General features: G+C 46.8%; 1 protein-coding gene across 14 annotated transcripts in view; it reads left to right on the forward strand.

Annotated features, from left to right (window-relative positions):
• Positions 1 to 18,477, forward strand: part of DMD (dystrophin) — a 7,596,173-nt gene that overhangs the window by 3,089,845 nt on the left and 4,487,851 nt on the right. For all 14 annotated transcript variants that reach the window (XM_085622447.1, XM_085622454.1, XM_085622449.1 and 11 more), the window contains one exon: positions 15,995 to 16,177. In XM_085622447.1, coding sequence (XP_085478573.1) covers positions 15,995 to 16,177 — 183 coding nt within the window. The remainder of the gene's footprint in view (positions 1 to 15,994; positions 16,178 to 18,477) is intronic.

Genomic DNA, 18,477 nt, shown 5'->3' on the forward strand with positions numbered 1-18,477 from the left:
CTCAAACATCTTCATTCAGCCCTAAGAGCAAAACCACGAGATGTGGCACTGGTAAAAGTGCTGCCGCTCTCATACAAAACAATCTGATTTAGGGGCAGATGTACAACCCTATTTTGCAGCTGCAAACGGGATATCAGCCCACTTGCGACCACAAAAAAGGTCCCAGGCATGTATAAATGCTATTTTGTGAGTCACTGATTCGCAAGATAACCTTCACGACTCTCTCTATTAGAAAGGGGCGTTCCTTCCTAATGGCGAGTCACCATGCCATGCACTGTTGTTTTGCGGTCACAAAACACTCGCAGTTTCCCCACCTACTTCAAGTAGGTGGTAAACCACTGGCAAACAGGAAGGGGTCCCCTGGGGACTCCTTCCCCTTTGTGAGTCTGTGTGTACATTTTTTTTAAGGGCATGCAGAGGTCCCAGGGACCACTGCCTGCCCTTAAAAAATGAAACTGAAATGTTTAATTTTAGTTCATTAAATGCATCCTGTTTACTTTTAAGGAAAATAGGCTGCATTTTAAAAAAAGTCCTGCTTTATTGAAAAGCAGTCACAGACATGGTGGTCTCCTGAACCTAGCAGGCCACCATCCCTGGGAGTGCAAACAGTGTCCGAGACACTGTTGTACATTGCATTTTGCGACTCGCAAACTGCGAATCGCAAAGCAACGCAATTTGAGAGTCACAAAATGCAAGTGTCGTTCATCTGGCCCCTAATGGCTATGACAGAAGAGGCCTGGGAAAAGTTTTCACAGGCGGCTGTTTCTAAGAATAGCTGGGATTTTTGGATTGTTATTTATGCCCCTTTTCTTAATGACGATTCTGAGACTACTACTGACTCACACGTTACAGAGGAGGCTTGGGTGACTCATTGTGGAGAGCAAAGCTGGATCACAGCTATCTGACCTGCAGGTGACCGCATCAGAAGATCTATCCTTTGGCTTGAATGAAGTGATATTTGCTCAGAATCAATTCATCCCTGCAAGTGCACCTGGCCCAGATGGGACACCAATAGACTTCTTTTTAGATAATCAACAGTTATGGGCCCCACTCCTCACTAAGGCCTCCAATGTTCTAGCCCAAGTAGGTGTTCCCCCCTCTTGGAAAAAGACAGTTATTATACCAATTTTCAAGAAGGGGGACAAGTCGCTAGTAAAAAACTATAGACCAATATCACTAATGGATAGCATGGCAAAACTAATGGGCTGTTTGCTTCTAAATAGGCTAGAGTTTTGGGCCCTTGAACGGAACATTTTATCACGTACTCAGTACGGTTTCAGAAAGGGAAAAGGGATGATTGATCAGTACCTTAACCTAAACGTATTATTGTGAAACTTACTGTGGTTAAGGGAGGCCAACTTTACCTGGCCTTTATAGGCCTGTCAGCGACATTCGACGTAGTAGTCCATGTAAAATTATGGTCTATAATGGAAGGTATGGGCATAGAGAAACCCATTATAGATTTTATATGTGAAATGTATTCTGATGCCTTGGCCAGTGTTTGCTATGGTAGAGCGAGCAAAAGCACTAGATCCATTAGAATAACTCGTGATGTCAAGCAAAGGTGTGTTCTCGCCCCCTTCCTGTTCTCCCTATATGCAAATGATGTGGAAGCTGCACTGGCTAAGTCTGCAACTGATGTTCCACCCCAGTGCCGATAGTGCAGATGATGCGGTATTGCTGGCTCGAACTGGAAATGCGTTCTAGCATCTAATAGAGATGTGTACTGCGTTTATGAATAAACTAGAACTCAGAGTAAATGAAGCCAACGCCTTTGTGCTTGTAGCAGGATAGAGGCCAAAAAATATCAGAAGGTAGGAAATAGAGGGTAAGAAATTGGAGGTGGTGGACACCTTTTGCTACCTAGGAATACTTTTTGACTCCAAAAACACATGCCAAAATATGGTGGATAACAGGGAATCATTGCTGGAAAGAAGTATAGGGTCTTTATTTAGATTTATAAAAAGGCTTGGATCAAAACCACCTGATGTATTCAAAAAGATTTATGAAGCAAAAACTATATCTGTCGCCACCTATGGGGCTGTCATCTGGGGAACCTCTAGCATAACAGCTTTACAGCAAATTGAGGATTGTTTTTGGAAACGCTTGTTAGGCCTTCCTAAAGCGTGTTCACCTTAGAATTGTCACCTTAAACTGGAAGTTCCTTTTATTTCGGGTCAGATCCGCATCACTCAACCTCTTTTGTGGCATTGGGTTTGGAGAAGGGAAGGACTGAAACTCACCCAAGAAATCCTGGGAGACTCCCTAAACCTTGACGGCCTATCTAAAGTAAACTGGCTCCAATTTGTCAAGAATAGTTTTTGCACCATCAGTCATGCTAATTTATTTGATGATCCATCCTCATGTAGGTCCATTTCAAGATCTAAATTAAAAGAACTCTTGCAGGAGAAGGAGAGGAGAATAAAATGGGAGTCAAATTGTTCAAAATCCAGGGTTAAACTATATCATTCAGCACAGAGCTTGAACACAGATATGTATTGACCAGGTTTCAGCTGAATTATATCCTCTTTATGCTGGGTTATCCACCTAATACATATTCTATGGAGGCCCTCACTATTTGTCCCTGTGATTCCTGCTCCTCCCAATGTGATCTACACCTCCTATTTGTTTGCACTTCATACAGAGAGGAAAGGAATATGTATATTTCTCTGCTATTGTGCAGTCTTGTATTCAGACAATGTCGCCCAGCCCTAAATATACTTCTTAAAACATTTATCTGACCCTTTTACTTGTTACTGCCTGACCTCTTTTTTAGCAAGCCTTAAAAAGGAGGAAACAGAATTTGCATTGCGTGTCAATATGAATAAAAAAATGTATGTGCTATTATCTAATTTTAAATATATATGTAACTCGTGATGAAATCCTAAGTGGCACCATTTTATATACAACTTATATTTTATGCATTGGTATGATACGTATTTTTTAAACTTGTATGTATGTAGTACACTTTTTATGCCATTGTTTTTCTATTGGCGAAATAAAGTGATCATGACTGAATGACATTAAGTGGATGGATTCCTGTTTGCCTGCACCAGAGACACAAAAAGCATAAAATCTCCTGATTTCAAGAGGGTCCAGCTGACCGCTGAGGACGGGACTCTACAAGAGCCCTTACTACAGAGTGCTTATAAGCCTGCCCTGAGGACCTGTAGGCATTGGAACTGACCGGAAAGAACTTTCAAAGCATTTTTAGGAAGCAGAACTTTTTTCTGTTCACCTCTAGGCAATGGGGACAAGGAAGCATGCCCATGGAAGTCACATGCAATAAGCGCATCACTACCAGGTTCGTCCAACATAGAGTTTTTTGCTGGTTAGAAAATGGTTTCAGCTGGACCTTGCAGAACAGATAATCTTGCTTTGTAGAGCCCTGCCTGGCTACAGATTTTAACCTTCCCCAAATGGAGTATTTTGAGAAGCAAAAAATTGACTAAGTCTGAACATCAAACCTTGGACAGGAGTGAAGAGGCTAATCCATTCAATTGATGATGCAACAGTTGTAGCTAGAAATTCAGCTATGTTCCACTCAGAGTGTTTGAAGCCAAATGAAGACTAGCTATTCTATTCTACAAATGTTACAATGTAGCAGAAATAAAATAATTAAGAAGTCTAAATGTATTTGGTCAGCATCGTCAAATTAAAATTTCTTTAGATAGACCTTATAAATGAATTAATCTTTGTTAACCACACTAAACTATGGAAGACGATGGCGCCCCTGCAGAAATTATATCACATTTGGCGCAAATGTATTCCTCCTTGACAGCGAGGGTAAGGTATGGGGCTGGGGGGAATGCACTGCCACTTTTAAGGTTTCAGGAGAATTAGGCAGTGCTGTGTCCTAGCCCCTACCTCCTTTTTTCCCTTTACATTAGCCGGGTAGATAGAACTTTACAACAGGTGAAAGCAGATGTTCCAAAAGTTGGTTCCCGCCAGACCCCATTGCTCCTATACACAGACGACACAGTCTTAATATCAAGAACCGCAAATGGCTTACAGTAAATGATTAACTCATTTTTCTTATATATGGAGCAAACTCTTGAAAGTAAATCTAAAGAAAGCTTTGGGATGACCTGTGGACAGGGTAAGGCTAAAAAGAAACCCCAATTTGTGAGAGATTTTAGACTAGAAGAAGTCCAAAGATGTAATTACCTGGGTATCCTCTTTTCCCAAAATGGTACCTGGGACCCACATTTAGATATGGCAAAACTCAAGTCTATCAGAGCTGCAGAAGCATTATTTAGATTTGCAAGGCAAATAGGAAAAAAAAAACTATCCGAGAAATGTTAAAACTTTACCAAAGTAAATGTATAACAAAAGTTTCTTATGGAGCACCTGCTTGGAGACAGGCTTATACATTTATAATACAGATATATGAAAACTCCTTCCAATGCAGATTACGAGCCATACCACAATCTAAAGCTGCGTTTATGACACATAGGGCTATATTTATCAAACGAATTTGTATTCGCAAACGCTGCGATTAGCAAAAAAACAGCGTTTGCGAATACAAAATCGCAAAACGCGATGTACGAGTCATTTTCGCATCGCATCATTAAGGAATCGCTAATTTTGCGATTCCTTAATTTTGCGTAAGCATTTAAGGAATCGCAATTTGCGATTCCTTAAATGCTATGTAACAAGCACCCAAGTTGTGCGATTTCTCCTTAAGAAATCACAAATTACCACCAACTTCAAGTTGGTGGTAATTTGCAATTTCTTTGAAAAATGCACTTTTTGGCATTTTTCAAAGTGCCATGTGGCGCACATACATGCCCTTAGGGCATGTATGTGCGCCATATGCGCACACATGCTCATTTCAGGGGTGCATCAGGGTGTCCTTATGGCACCCTTGAAATTATTCTTAATTTGTGATTCTCTAATTGCGAATCGCAAATTGAGAATGACTTCCCATTTATTCCTATGGGCCTCCTGGCCCATAGGAATGAATGGGAAGGTATTCCTCAATTGAGATTTCGCAACTTGCTAATCGCAATTAAGGAATAACAAGAAATCGCAAAATATTTGCGAATTTTTAAATACATCCCGTTTTGCAATTCTCAAATAGCGATTCTCAAAAAATCGCTATTTGAGAATCGCAATTACGGATTTTGATACACATGCCCCATAGTGAGGTGAATGTCCCTTACTTAGAAGATATCAATGTCTCTGTTGGAAACGCCCACTCCCACTCCGCAGGGTGGTGGTGGACTCCCCGAACACACTGTGGTAGCTTGGCTCGAGTGGTCAGGAAACAGGCGCAGTGCTAAGCATACAATATACCCATACAAGAACCATGCGTGCATCCGTTCCAAAAACGACTCTACACCGTAAAAATTATGAAAATATTCTTTCTTTATCTTTTTCTCTTAGTTGCTGATTGGAAAAATAAATAGGTCAATCACAATATACAAGTTTAAATTAGTGCAGCTCAAATAAATATTGGCTGTTTGATGAAATAAATAGGGGTGATCATAAATAACAGGGCATAAATACAAGTGCAATATATACAGACAATTAAATACTTTGAGGCAATAAATACTGTACCAATAAATATTGTACACCATCCAGTCCTGTGGACCTATAAATATAGTGCAGCAATAAATAGATAAAAATTCAATAAATACAGTATCCCCAATAAATAATTACAAGTATACAGCACCCCTCATATAATCAGATGACACTTCACTTCTTAAGGGCTGATTTGGCCCAGGCACAGCTTGTAGGGTTGTGGAAGGCTTGAGGGGGGGCTACTCCCTGGCTGGGACAAGGCTGAGGCCTAATCTGAGGTAGATCAAAGGGGGGAATACCAGTGCCCTGGCTTTCTCTCTCCACACAACCTCTCTAGGTTAGTCCCAGTTCACCCCAGGCACAGTCAGGTGGGTTTCAGTACCTCCCTAGCCCCTTAGAGTAGTCTCTCAGGTCTCCACAGGGCCTAAGGCGCCCTCTACTCCACTTACTGCCCTTTTCTGATGTTCCGACGCCGCTGGAGTCGTGTCGACGCCGTGAGGCGGTTCCGGTTCGGTCTCGGCGGCCTCGGCACAATGTCAGTTCTTCGACGACGCCGGTAGGCGGTTCCGGTCCGATGTCGGTGGCCTCGGTTCGAACTCGACCTCCGATTCGACGGCGTCGGGCAGTCTCCTCACGATGTCGACTTCGGGCGGCTCCGGTCCGATGGCGCACTCGGCTCCGATGACGTCGGCCGGCCTGGCCTCGCTGTCGACTTCCGGCGACTCCGGGGTGCGATCCTCACCCCCGACCTCCGGTGCTCCTCCTCACAGGTTCCGGGCGACTCCGGAGTGCGATCCTCACTCCCGACCTCCGGTGCTCCTCGACCTCGGTCTCCGACGACTCCGGAGGGCGGACTTCACCCTTCCGATGACGCCGCTCACTCGACCTCGGTTCACTTCCTTCTCGACCCTTGGTATTCCTCTCGACCTCCGTCGGCGCCCTCTTACGACCTCAGGCGGCTCCGGGTACGACGTCTGCTACCTCAGTCAGCGCCGCTTCTCCACCTCGGGCTCCAGGTCTTCGGCTACTCGACGCCAGACTCCAGGGAAACCAGTTCTCAGGTCAGAATCTTGCTGCTTTCTTGGTTCTAAGGCCTGTTCCTGCTGTCCAGGTCCTTAGGATAAGTTTCTTCTGACTTCTTCCCACACAGGGCTATAGGCTGGGATCCATCAGTAGGGACAAGTATCAAGGGTGGGTTTATGGACCCCACTCCAGGCACAAGTTTCCACCCCTGCTGCTTCACTCCTTCCTCCTTCACTGTTGTGCTCCTCTCTCTTCACCAGTCAGGTGCCAACTGCCAGCTCCAACTGCCAACTGCCTCTCTTATCCTCCCAACATTCTAAACGGTTTCCAACTGTCACACAGTTCTGGAATCTCCTGGAAGGTTCTGGAAGGTGCTGGTAGGTTCCAGTGGATGCTGGTGATGTCACAGGAGGCCACCATTTTGTGCTTCAGGCCCTCAGACAGAAGTTTCAGGGGTAGCTAAAATGGCTCCCTGAATTTGTAGCAACACGAAAAAGTCTGGTGGTTCCCAAAAAGGAAAAATTCAAACAGGGTTTGAGGCAAAAGTGGGACAAAATAAATAATGATGAGGAGGGACCACCCAAAGGGCTGACAGGTCTAACACGCGTCCCCCCCAGCTGAAAGTGGGGAGAGCTACCCAACCCCTTGGGAGTTCTCATCACTAAGGCGGAAATACCTTGAGAGACCGTCTGCATTGGCGTGGTCCACTCCAGGCCGATGTTCCACCTGAAAGTCCATCCCCTGTAGGGAAATAGACCACCTCAACAACTTGGGATTCTCCCCCTTCATTTGCATCAGCCAACGAAGGGGTCTGTGGTCGGTCTGAACCAGGAAGTGCGAGCCAAACAGGTATGGCCGCAACTTCTTCAGAGCCCATACCACTGCAAAGGCTTCACGCTCTATTGCACTCCACTTCTGTTCCCTGGGAAGTAGTCTCCGGGATAGGAAGACCACGGGTTGATCCAGACCCTCTTCGTTGAGTTGCGATAACACTGCCCCAATGCCATGTTCTGATGCATCTGTCTGGACAATGAACTTCTTGGAAAAGTCTGGGGCCCTTAAGACCGGGGCCTCGCACATGGCTTTCTTCAATTTCTCAAAGGCTTGCTGACAAGCCTCCGTCCAGACTACCCGTCGAGGTTGTTTCTTGGACGTGAGCTCCGTGAGAGGGGCTACGATGGTACCGTACCCCTTCACGAAGCGGCGATAGTATCCCGTGAGGCCCAAAAATGCTCGGACCTCAGTCTGTGTCTTGGGGGGTTCCCAGGCCATGATGGCCTCGATCTTCGCCTGGAGGGGTTGCACCGTTCCCCTACCCACCAAGTGTCCAAGGTACACTACCGACCCCTGCCCGATCTGGCACTTGCTGGCCTTGATCGTCAATCCAGCTTGTCTCAGGGCCTGGAGAACAGCTTGCAGGTGACGCAAGTGATCCTCCCAGCTGTTACTGAAGACGGCTATGTCATCCAGATAAGCAGCAGAGAAACTCTCCATCCCGGTGAGGATCTGGTTTACCAGGCGCTGAAACGTGGCAGGTGCGTTCTTGAGCCCAAAGGGCATCACACAGAACTGGTAGTGGCCATTGGGCGTGGAGAAGGCTGACCTTTCCCTTGCTCCATCAGTCAAAGAGATCTGCCAGTACCCAGAGGTAAGGTCAAAGGTACTTAGATATTGGGCAGCTCCCAGCCGGTCAATTAATTCATCCGCCCTAGGGATCGGATGTGCATCAGTCTTTGTCACTGAATTCAGTCCCCGGTAGTCCACACAGAACCTCAGTTCTGGTTGGGCACCCGGTGGTGCAGCTTTCGGTACTAACACCACCGGACTGGACCAGGGGCTGCTAGAAGGTTCAATCACTCCTAGCTCCAGCATCTTAGTGACTTCACTATGAATGCTGGCCTTCACCTTGTCTGACATCCGGTAGATCTTGGACTTCACAGGTGGGCTGTCTCCTGTGTCCACGTCATGGACGCACAGGTGAGTCCTACCCGGGACAAGGGAGAACAACGCAGAGTACTGCCCCAGGGCCTGGCGACAGTCCTCCTGCTGTTCAGGAGTTAGAGATGGGGAGAGAATCACTCCCTCCACCGACCCATCCTTTTCCTGAGACGCAAACAGATCAGGGAGAGGCTCGCTTTCCACGTCCTCTCCTCCGTCAGTCACCATCATCAAGATGACTTCGGGCCTCTCGTGGTGGGGTTTGAGGCGGTTGGCATGCAGCACCCGCAGGGGCTGACGAGGGGTCTTCAGGTCCACCAAGTAGGTAGCCTTACCCTTCTTCTCCAACACCTCAAAGGGTCCTGACCAGCGATCCTGAAGGGCACTAAGCTCTCCTGGTTCGATCACCCACACCTTCTGGCCAGGCTCCAACTCCACCGGGTGAGCGTTGTGGTCATACCACGCCTTCATTACTGCTTGGCTGGCTTCCAAGTTGTCAGAAGCTTGCTTCCACAACTTAGCCATTTGGCTCCGGAAGGCCAGCATGTAGCTCACCACATCCTGGGGGAGCTTTCTGGGAGTTCTTTCCCATCCGTCTCTCACCAGGTTAAGAGGTCCACGTACAGGGTGCCCATACAGAAGCTCGAAGGGGCTGAAGCCCACTCCCTTCTGTGGCACTTCCCTGTAGGAAAAAAGTAAACAGGGTAGGAGGACGTCCCATTTCCTCCGCAGGCTTTCAGGCAGACTTCTGATCATGCCTTTTAAGGTTTTGTTAAACCTTTCCACTAGACCATTGGTCTGGGGGTGGTAAGGAGTTGTGAACCGGTAGGTCACTCCACACTCCTTCCACATTGCCCGCATATATGCTGACATGAAGTTGGTCCCCCTGTCGGACACAACTTCCTTGGGAAAACCCACTCGGGTAAAGATTCCCATCAGGGCCCTAGCCACAACAGGTGCTGTTATGGTCCTCAGAGGTATTGCCTCTGGGTACCGTGTGGCATGATCCACCAGAACCAGGATAAACCTGTGACCAGCTGTAGTTGGTGGATCTAATGGACCCACAATGTCGATGCCCACCCTTTCAAAGGGGGTGCTAACGACAGGAAGTGGTTCCAGGGGAGCTTTCAGCTTCACCCCTGTTTTCCCACTGGCTTGGCAAGACACACATGTCCGGCAGTAGGTATCGGACGACACTTTCATCTGAGGCCAATAAAAGTGTGGGACAAGACGGGCGAAGGTCTTGTCTTGCCCCAGGTGTCCTGCCAATGGTATCTCGTGAGCCAACTCTAAAAGGAAGGCTCGATAACGTTGAGGAACTACCAAGGCTCGTGACGATCCATGTAGGGGTGCCTTGGGTTCACTGTAGAGGAGGCCATCCTCCCAGTAAACACTGTAGTTCCCTTCAACGTTCCCTGCTGCCTGGGCTTCGGCCTGTCGCCTCAGCCCCTCAAGGGTAGGGCACTCCCTCTGGCCCTGGCAGAATTCCTCCCTGGACGGGCCTCCCTCCACGTGCCACTCGGCCGGGATGGGTAGGTCCTCCAGGTTGGTAACGTCCCCCTCCGCAGACTCCTGGCCCACCACCTCCGGTGGCCTATCCGTCCTACGGGGTGGAGACGCCGAGGCAGGCTCCTCCTGTCCTCAGTTCTTCCCTTGACTGGCAGCTGGCTGGGCCTTTGTTCCAGGCTCCAGCCGGAATGAACTCCCTCTTCGGGTAGTCTCGGACCTTGTGCTAACACAGGCCCAGTCAGGTGTACCCAGCATCTCGGTGTGAGTCCGGTATTCCACCTCCTTCCAAGCGTTGTGCTCCATGTCATTGCCCAGCAGACAATCGACTGGCACGGCAGGGCTTACGGCAACTCGAAGTGAACCTGCAACCCCCCCCCATTCAAAGGGAACCTCGGCCACGGGATAGTGGCCTGTTCTGCCGTCAGCCATCGCGGCTGGGTGGAGTACATCGGGAATTACCTGCTCTGGAGACACCAGCTGGCTACGCACCATAGTCATACTGGCTCCTGTGTCTCTCAGAGCCTCCCCTCTTTGGCCGTTGATGGTGATCCACTGCCCATACTTTGCGGTATTTGCGGGCACCTGGATCTTAGGAACCATCTCCAGTTCTCCCAGGGACACTAAAGTGACACCCGCCCACTCCCTTCCCTTAGTTAAGGGCATCTCCTCCCCGAGCACTACACTAGCTACTCCGGGGGTCTTTCCTCCAGTGGGAGGGGGTGATCGTTTCTGACACTTCGGATCTCCTTTATAGTGTCCAACGCCACCGCACTCGTAGCAATGGACAACCCTTGGCTGCTGACTCTGGCCAGGATTAGGGTTTCTGGGTGGGTTAGCCTTAGAGGTGAATCCTGTTCCCTTCCCTTGGAAGTTATTTTGGGGGCCTTTGGAGAACTCCTTTTTCTTTTCCCCTCCCTCTTTCTTCTGGGGGGCGCCCTGTCCGGCCTTTTGAGTATCCCCTCCAGTCCCCCTTGTGGACACCCGGGTACTAGCCCAAATGTCCGCCTCCTCAGCAAGCTTCCGGGGGCTGGTCAGCTTGCTATCCACCAGGTGTTGCCGCAGTTCAGGGAAACATTTCTCGAGTAGGTGTTCCTTCAGTACTAGGTCAAACAGCTCCTCGTAGTTCCTTACTTCACTGCCCTGAATCCAACCTTCCAGGGCCTTCTTTGCATAGTCCAGGAAGTCCACCCAATTCTGTGTGCCCAGCTTGTGACTACCCCTGAACTTCTGTCTGTACTTTTCAAGTGTTAGTCCAAACTTTCTGATGAGCGCCAGTTTCATGGTGGGGTAGTGGGTCTGCTCATCCTCTTCGAGGGCCAATAAAGCATCCCTACCAGCTGGAGGCATGTACTTATACAATCCCCCTCCCCAGTACTTCACTGGAACCCCATGGGCCCTCAACGAGACCTCATAGGCTGCTAGCCACTTGGCGATGTCGTCACCCGCCCCATAGCTAGCTACTATGTCCTTTGGCAGGTAAGGTTTGGATTCCCTGGTGACCTCTTGGTTTTGGCTGCCACCATTAGGAACAGGTTGTGCCCCTATTCTTAGGATCTGAAGCTCTATCTCTTTCAGTCTTATCTCATGAGCCATCCTCTCTTTCTCCGTCTCATGAGCCAACCTCTGTTCCTCCTTCTCCTTCTCCAGCTTTGCTAAATCCCATGTGAGCTGTCTTTTCTCTCTCCGATCTGCTAACTCCACGCTGGATAAGCCCCCGCTAGAGACAGTGCTGCCCTTCCTAGAAAGTGTCCTGGGCCCTGCTGACAGGTTCCCCACCTCAGGTTGGTACATCTCAGCCCCCTCGGGGTCAGGCTCTCCATCCCTGTCTTCCTCCTCAGCCTTGCTTTCTCGGCGTGCCTCCCCCCAAGCCCTTAAGCTGGTTTGAAGTGCACCCTTCTTTGCTCCTGGGGGACAGTACTCCCCCTCTCGCTGGCAAAACTCCCTGAGTTGGGCCACAGTGTACGTGTCTAGATTTTCAAGAACAAACTCCATCTTGCCCACTCAGGTTAGAGGACAGGTTTTGTGCAGTAACAATGCAGGGTGGTACCTTTAATAATACCTCCTCCCACCACCAGAGTAAATTTGGAAAAAAAACAAAAACCCACAATTTGGAAGGCCGCTGTGAGAAAACTCCCGGTGTAGGCCTATGGACTACCCACAGTTATTGTTGAGTATATGTAGGCACAGCTCTATCCCACCACTGAACACCAATTTATGTTGGAAACGCCCACTCCCACTCCGCAGGGTGGTGGTGGACTCCCCGAACACACTGTGGTAGCTTGGCTCGAGTGGTCAGGAAACAGGCGCAGTGCTAAGCATACAATATACCCATACAAGAACCATGCGTGCATCCGTTCCAAAAACGACTCTACACCGTAAAAATTATGAAAATATTCTTTCTTTATCTTTTTCTCTTAGTTGCTGATTGGAAAAATAAATAGGTCAATCACAATATACAAGTTTAAATTAGTGCAGCTCAAATAAATATTGGCTGTTTGATGAAATAAATAGGGGTGATCATAAATAACAGGGCATAAATACAAGTGCAATATATACAGACAATTAAATACTTTGAGGCAATAAATACTGTACCAATAAATATTGTACACCATCCAGTCCTGTGGACCTATAAATATAGTGCAGCAATAAATAGATAAAAATTCAATAAATACAGTATCCCCAATAAATAATTACAAGTATACAGCACCCCTCATATAATCAGATGACACTTCACTTCTTAAGGGCTGATTTGGCCCAGGCACAGCTTGTAGGGTTGTGGAAGGCTTGAGGGGGGGGCTACTCCCTGGCTGGGACAAGGCTGAGGCCTAAGCTGAGGTAGATCAAAGGGGGGAATACCAGTGCCCTGGCTTTCTCTCTCCACACAACCTCTCTAGGTTAGTCCCAGTTCACCCCAGGCACAGTCAGGTGGGTTTCAGTACCTCCCTAGCCCCTTAGAGTAGTCTCTCAGGTCTCCACAGGGCCTAAGGCGCCCTCTACTCCACTTACTGCCCTTTTCTGATGTTCCGACGCCGCTGGAGTCGTGTCGACGCCGTGAGGCGGTTCCGGTTCGGTCTCGGCGGCCTCGGCACAATGTCAGTTCTTCGACGACGCCGGTAGGCGGTTCCGGTCCGATGTCGGTGGCCTCGGTTCGAACTCGACCTCCGATTCGACGGCGTCGGGCAGTCTCCTCACGATGTCGACTTCGGGCGGCTCCGGTCCGATGGCGCACTCGGCTCCGATGACGTCGGCCGGCCTGGCCTCGCTGTCGACTTCCGGCGACTCCGGGGTGCGATCCTCACCCCCGACCTCCGGTGCTCCTCCTCACAGGTTCCGGGCGACTCCGGAGTGCGATCCTCACTCCCGACCTCCGGTGCTCCTCGACCTCGGTCTCCGACGACTCCGGAGGGCGGACTTCACCCTTCCGATGACGCCGCTCACTCGACCTCGGTTCACTTCCTTCTCGACCCTTGGTATTCGTCTCGACCTCCGTCGGCGCCCTCTTACGACCTCAGGCGGCTCCGGGTACGACGTCTGCTACCTCAGTCAGCGCCGCTTCTCCACCTCGGGCTCCAGGTCTTCGGCTACTCGACGCCAGACTCCAGGGAAACCAGTTCTCAGGTCAGAATCTTGCTGCTTTCTTGGTTCTAAGGCCTGTTCCTGCTGTCCAGGTCCTTAGGATAAGTTTCTTCTGACTTCTTCCCACACAGGGCTATAGGCTGGGATCCATCAGTAGGGACAAGTATCAAGGGTGGGTTTATGGACCCCACTCCAGGCACAAGTTTCCACCCCTGCTGCTTCACTCCTTCCTCCTTCACTGTTGTGCTCCTCTCTCTTCACCAGTCAGGTGCCAACTGCCAGCTCCAACTGCCAACTGCCTCTCTTATCCTCCCAACATTCTAAACGGTTTCCAACTGTCACACAGTTCTGGAATCTCCTGGAAGGTTCTGGAAGGTGCTGGTAGGTTCCAGTGGATGCTGGTGATGTCACAGGAGGCCACCATTTTGTGCTTCAGGCCCTCAGACAGAAGTTTCAGGGGTAGCTAAAATGGCTCCCTGAATTTGTAGCAACACGAAAAAGTCTGGTGGTTCCCAAAAAGGAAAAATTCAAACAGGGTTTGAGGCAAAAGTGGGACAAAATAAATAATGATGAGGAGGGACCACCCAAAGGGCTGACAGGTCTAACAGTCTCTTACTTAGAAGATCTGATATCTGATAGCGCAATTATTAGTTGGTACAATAGATGGAGCAAGAAAGGAACTCAATTCTCAAGGGATGTTCTTAGAGACTGTCTTACTCTTGAGCATTACGCCAGGATTCCCTGGTTGATGTATATTGATAAATTACTAAAGATAGTAGAGGAAGATCTATAAATTAGAAGTCCTACTAACATCCTACGATTTGGTAACAAATTTTGGAAAGAGTTATTTCTTTAAAAATGTAGACATGCTAGAGAAAGAAGAGAGGGAAAAAAACGTCAGTGGCAAGATATATGACAGGCCCAACACAGCAAAGACTGTGAGATTATCTTATAAGGGTAACAAATGTTCAAGGGCGAATTTATCTTATCCGATTGCGGCAGGGAATTTTACATCTCTTAGTTGTTTTCGCTAAGAAAGAGGCATTGACAAAAAATCTACCTAGGTGCCCATGCAATGTGTATGCTACTTGTACATTTTATCCTATTTTGCAAGTTTTATGCTAATATTAGAAATATTTGTATTCGTCGTCATTTTTTAAATTAGTATTTTTTGTTTTATCAAGATGCTTTTAATTATTTGTGTAAACTTGACAGTAATGTTATTTGCTGCTCCTTATCAGCTTTTATCCCCCAAGCAGTGGAGAGAAGAAAATCGCTCTATCAATATGATGAGATTCGATAAGAAAATGATTCATAAGCTCTTTAGATATGTAAGATATTTTGAAGCTTAGGTTGCTTGCATTTAGAGAATTAATAACATGAAAAATATATCTTAATGTACCAAGTAATCAATTATTTAATTCTTGATTTTATGTTGCACATACTTTTATGGATTCAAACGAAATTTGAATAAAGTTTATTTTGAATTGACTTTGACTTGGATTAAGTCTTGTGACTGCTGTGAGACAGGAACCGAGAATATCAAAATATCAAACCCCCTTTTTTTTTTAAGAGAGACTACTGTGATAAGGGACATTAACTGTGAAGGTTATAGCAACAAGATTTAGATGTGGACAATTAATGGAATCTCTATGATTACAAGGATTACATTATTATTATATGGATTCAATGTTATATGGATATTCTGCGAGCTGTGAATGTTTGAGTTGAAACTTAACTTTAAATTATCCATCAGAAGTGTAACTGATGTTGGTGGTACGTGGCGGTGGGTACATTTCTTCTCTGCTCTAAAAGAAGCATAGCTCAGCAAATTATTTCCCTGAATTACTTTTTTTCTTATTTATTCGTTTCCATAGGTGAACGGAATCATTAAAAAACATATTAAAATGTTTCATGCAGAAGGTTCACTACAATCTTTCTATAAACCTTACACAATTCAGTGGGCTAGATGTAGGAACTGGATACATGTATTCATTAAAAAAAGACCAGTCTTTCTTTATCTAGGCGTCATGTCTATGTTATATATCCCCTTGAAAACATACAATGTATATGTCCTAATGGATTTGCACTTTCTTCAAATGAGAAACAGGTTCGTTTCACCCCTTGTCTAACTCTCATTTCTGAGAGATATTGCTAAACAAAACACTTCGTTTTAATATCATTTTGCTACCACTTCAATAATACCACTGCCTTGTAGATATTTTCAACATTAGAATATATTTCGTAGCCAATGGTGTTGCTGAGGCATTGGAATATTCTATTTGTGGCAAATAACCCTATAAAACATAAGAACATTTACAATGCATTAAAATAGACGTGCAGTTCTAACTGTTATGCACTGACAAGATTTCATTTGTCAGCCAGCCTACAATATATAACGAGCATGTTTTCTTCTTTTCAGAGAGCAAAGGAGGATGCCTCGCAGAAAGAGACGAAAGTGAATCACCTCAAGGACTCTGTGAACAATTTTATAGCAAGGGCTCCACCTGCAGCCCACGATGCTTTAAGGACTGAGCTCGACGTGCTGGTCTCCAGCTACCAGCGGCTCAGCAGCAGACTGGCGGGAAAGTGCAAGACTCTGGAGGTTGGCTATAGTTTATTTGTTTTGGAAAAGGATGATCCGAGAGCTTGTCGTTAATGTGATGGATGTCAGGGCCGGAATGACCATAGCGGGCACCGGGCAATCCCCCGGTGCGCCGCACGTGTGGGGGCCGGTTTCGGGCCCATGGGGGCTGTTTTTGTTACAGGGCTGTTAACAAAATCGGCCGAAAACCGGCCCCGGCAAAGAGCTCGGAAGCACCCCCCCCCCCCTCCGTGGGGGTCGAGGGGGGGGGGGGGTGGGGGCCGAGCAGTTTGCCAGTGCCGGTTTTGGTTCCCAGTCCGGCACTGATGGCTGTCGCTTGGCGCAGTGTGAACATAGAATGAAAGGAATTGACAAGATTTGAATACGACCTATATTGATGCGTCAGTCACTCAAATATCTAATCAAGCAAAAACATCTCTGGGCATAAGTCACGCAAAATGGCGTGTTCGCTAAATCTGCTTGTCTAATGCCATCATCATTTCACATCTCATAAGTCTTTTCCCATAGAATTTGACGGCCATTACACAAATATCCGATGCTAAATGAAATTCCTATATGCAATCCAGGTAAATAAGAATTGTACATCTTATTGTGCCATAGGACTCACGCTGCCATCACCCCCGAGACCTAGCAAGGCAGGAAGGCGCCTGGGGTGCTTAAGTTCATTTCTAGAGCAGGCAGAGCCTAGCAGAACACGCTGGTATTTCCTGCTCTGCCAGACGAAGATTCGTTTCTGTGTTGTGTGTCCACTCCTCCTTTTCTGATAGTACAGACAGTGGAATGGCACCCAGAGAAATTGTCAGTTAAGAAATATCCAGCCTCTATTATAATCATCTTGTTGGTGCCTAATGGAGTCACGCTTGGATGGATTGTTATGCGGGTCGTGACCTTGGCGTGTCATAGGTAGAATGTTAACCTCTCTCATAGTTGAAGTAAAACACAGCTGAAGCTTAGAGATTGTGATTCCTTGTGTTCCTAACGTGACCTGTCAACGTGGGCTCCATTGACAGGGGCAAGATTCATTTGATCCGCGCTAAAAACAAGCTAAAAAGGGAATAGATTTACATTTTGCCCCTTGGCATTCACTGGCAGGTGCAACCGTTCTATTCCTTGCTTTTGGTTGCAAAAGAAAGCCTCACTCAGAGAAAGGGGTACGTTCACCTATAGATATTCCCAGCAGCGTTGACATGGAGACTCCTCTCACGGATGAGGTTCAGCAGAGACCAAATTCACCTGGCTTTGCGTGTGCTTTCAATCTTTATTTATTAATTTATTGTTTCAGCTGCCAGCCTCACAATAATTTAAAACTACGATGTAAAAACGCTGGACATACCAAACTTATGTCAGATAAAAGACATATGCAAAGCAATCCACTAAACAGCGAGATAATGTTTACACACTGTGGGCAACATGTATCAAGAGTGTTTGCATTCGCAAACGAGACGATTCATAGAATCAACAAATTTGCAAACGCAAAAAATGCTCTTGACATGTATCAAGCCCTATTTTGCAATTCGGTAACCTGTTACCGAATCGCAAACTGGGTGTGCGATTTCGGTATTTTTAAGGAGCGTGTTTAGGGTGTCCCTTCCAAATACCAAATCGTGACAGTATGTATGAACATTTTGTGACTGTGAATGGAGTCCCAAAAACATTTGCATTTTACCACCTACTTCAAGTAGGTGGTAACCCATTCGCAAATGGGAAGGGATCCCCAAGGGACTTTTTCCCCTTTGGAAATAGCAGCAATTTTCAGAGCAGGCAGTGGTCCCACGGACCACTGCCTGCTCTTAAAAAAGAAAAAGAAAACTTTTAATGTTTCTTTTTTAAATGTAACCTGTTTACCTTTAAGGAAAACGGGCTGTATTTAAAAAAAAATAAAAAAAGTTTACTTTATTTAAAAGCAATCACAGACATGGTGATCTGCTGACCCACGTGATTTTAGCAATTCCTTGGGGGGTCACAAATTGGGAACTACCTCATTATTATTCAGGAGGTAGGTCATTTGCGACCCCCTAGGAATTGCAGAAAGTGTTCAACACAATTTCATACATACCGTTTTGTGATTTCCTAATTGCAAATTGCAAGGATCGCAATTCGGGAATTGCAAAATGGTTACTTAATACATCTGGCCCAGTATTTCAAGAACATCGGTCAACAAATTCATCACATATGTAAAAGTGCAAGTGCAGCAAAACAATAAAAGTGCACTTTTCCATCAGTGGCTTACAGCCTAAAAAACATATACATCACTATCAATTAAATAGCATAAAAACATTTGGGAGCTATATTATTTCCGG

The sequence above is a fragment of the Triturus cristatus genome, chromosome 8 (genome assembly GCF_964204655.1).
Source record: "Triturus cristatus chromosome 8, aTriCri1.1, whole genome shotgun sequence".
In the NCBI taxonomy this organism is placed as follows: domain Eukaryota; kingdom Metazoa; phylum Chordata; class Amphibia; order Caudata; family Salamandridae; genus Triturus; species Triturus cristatus.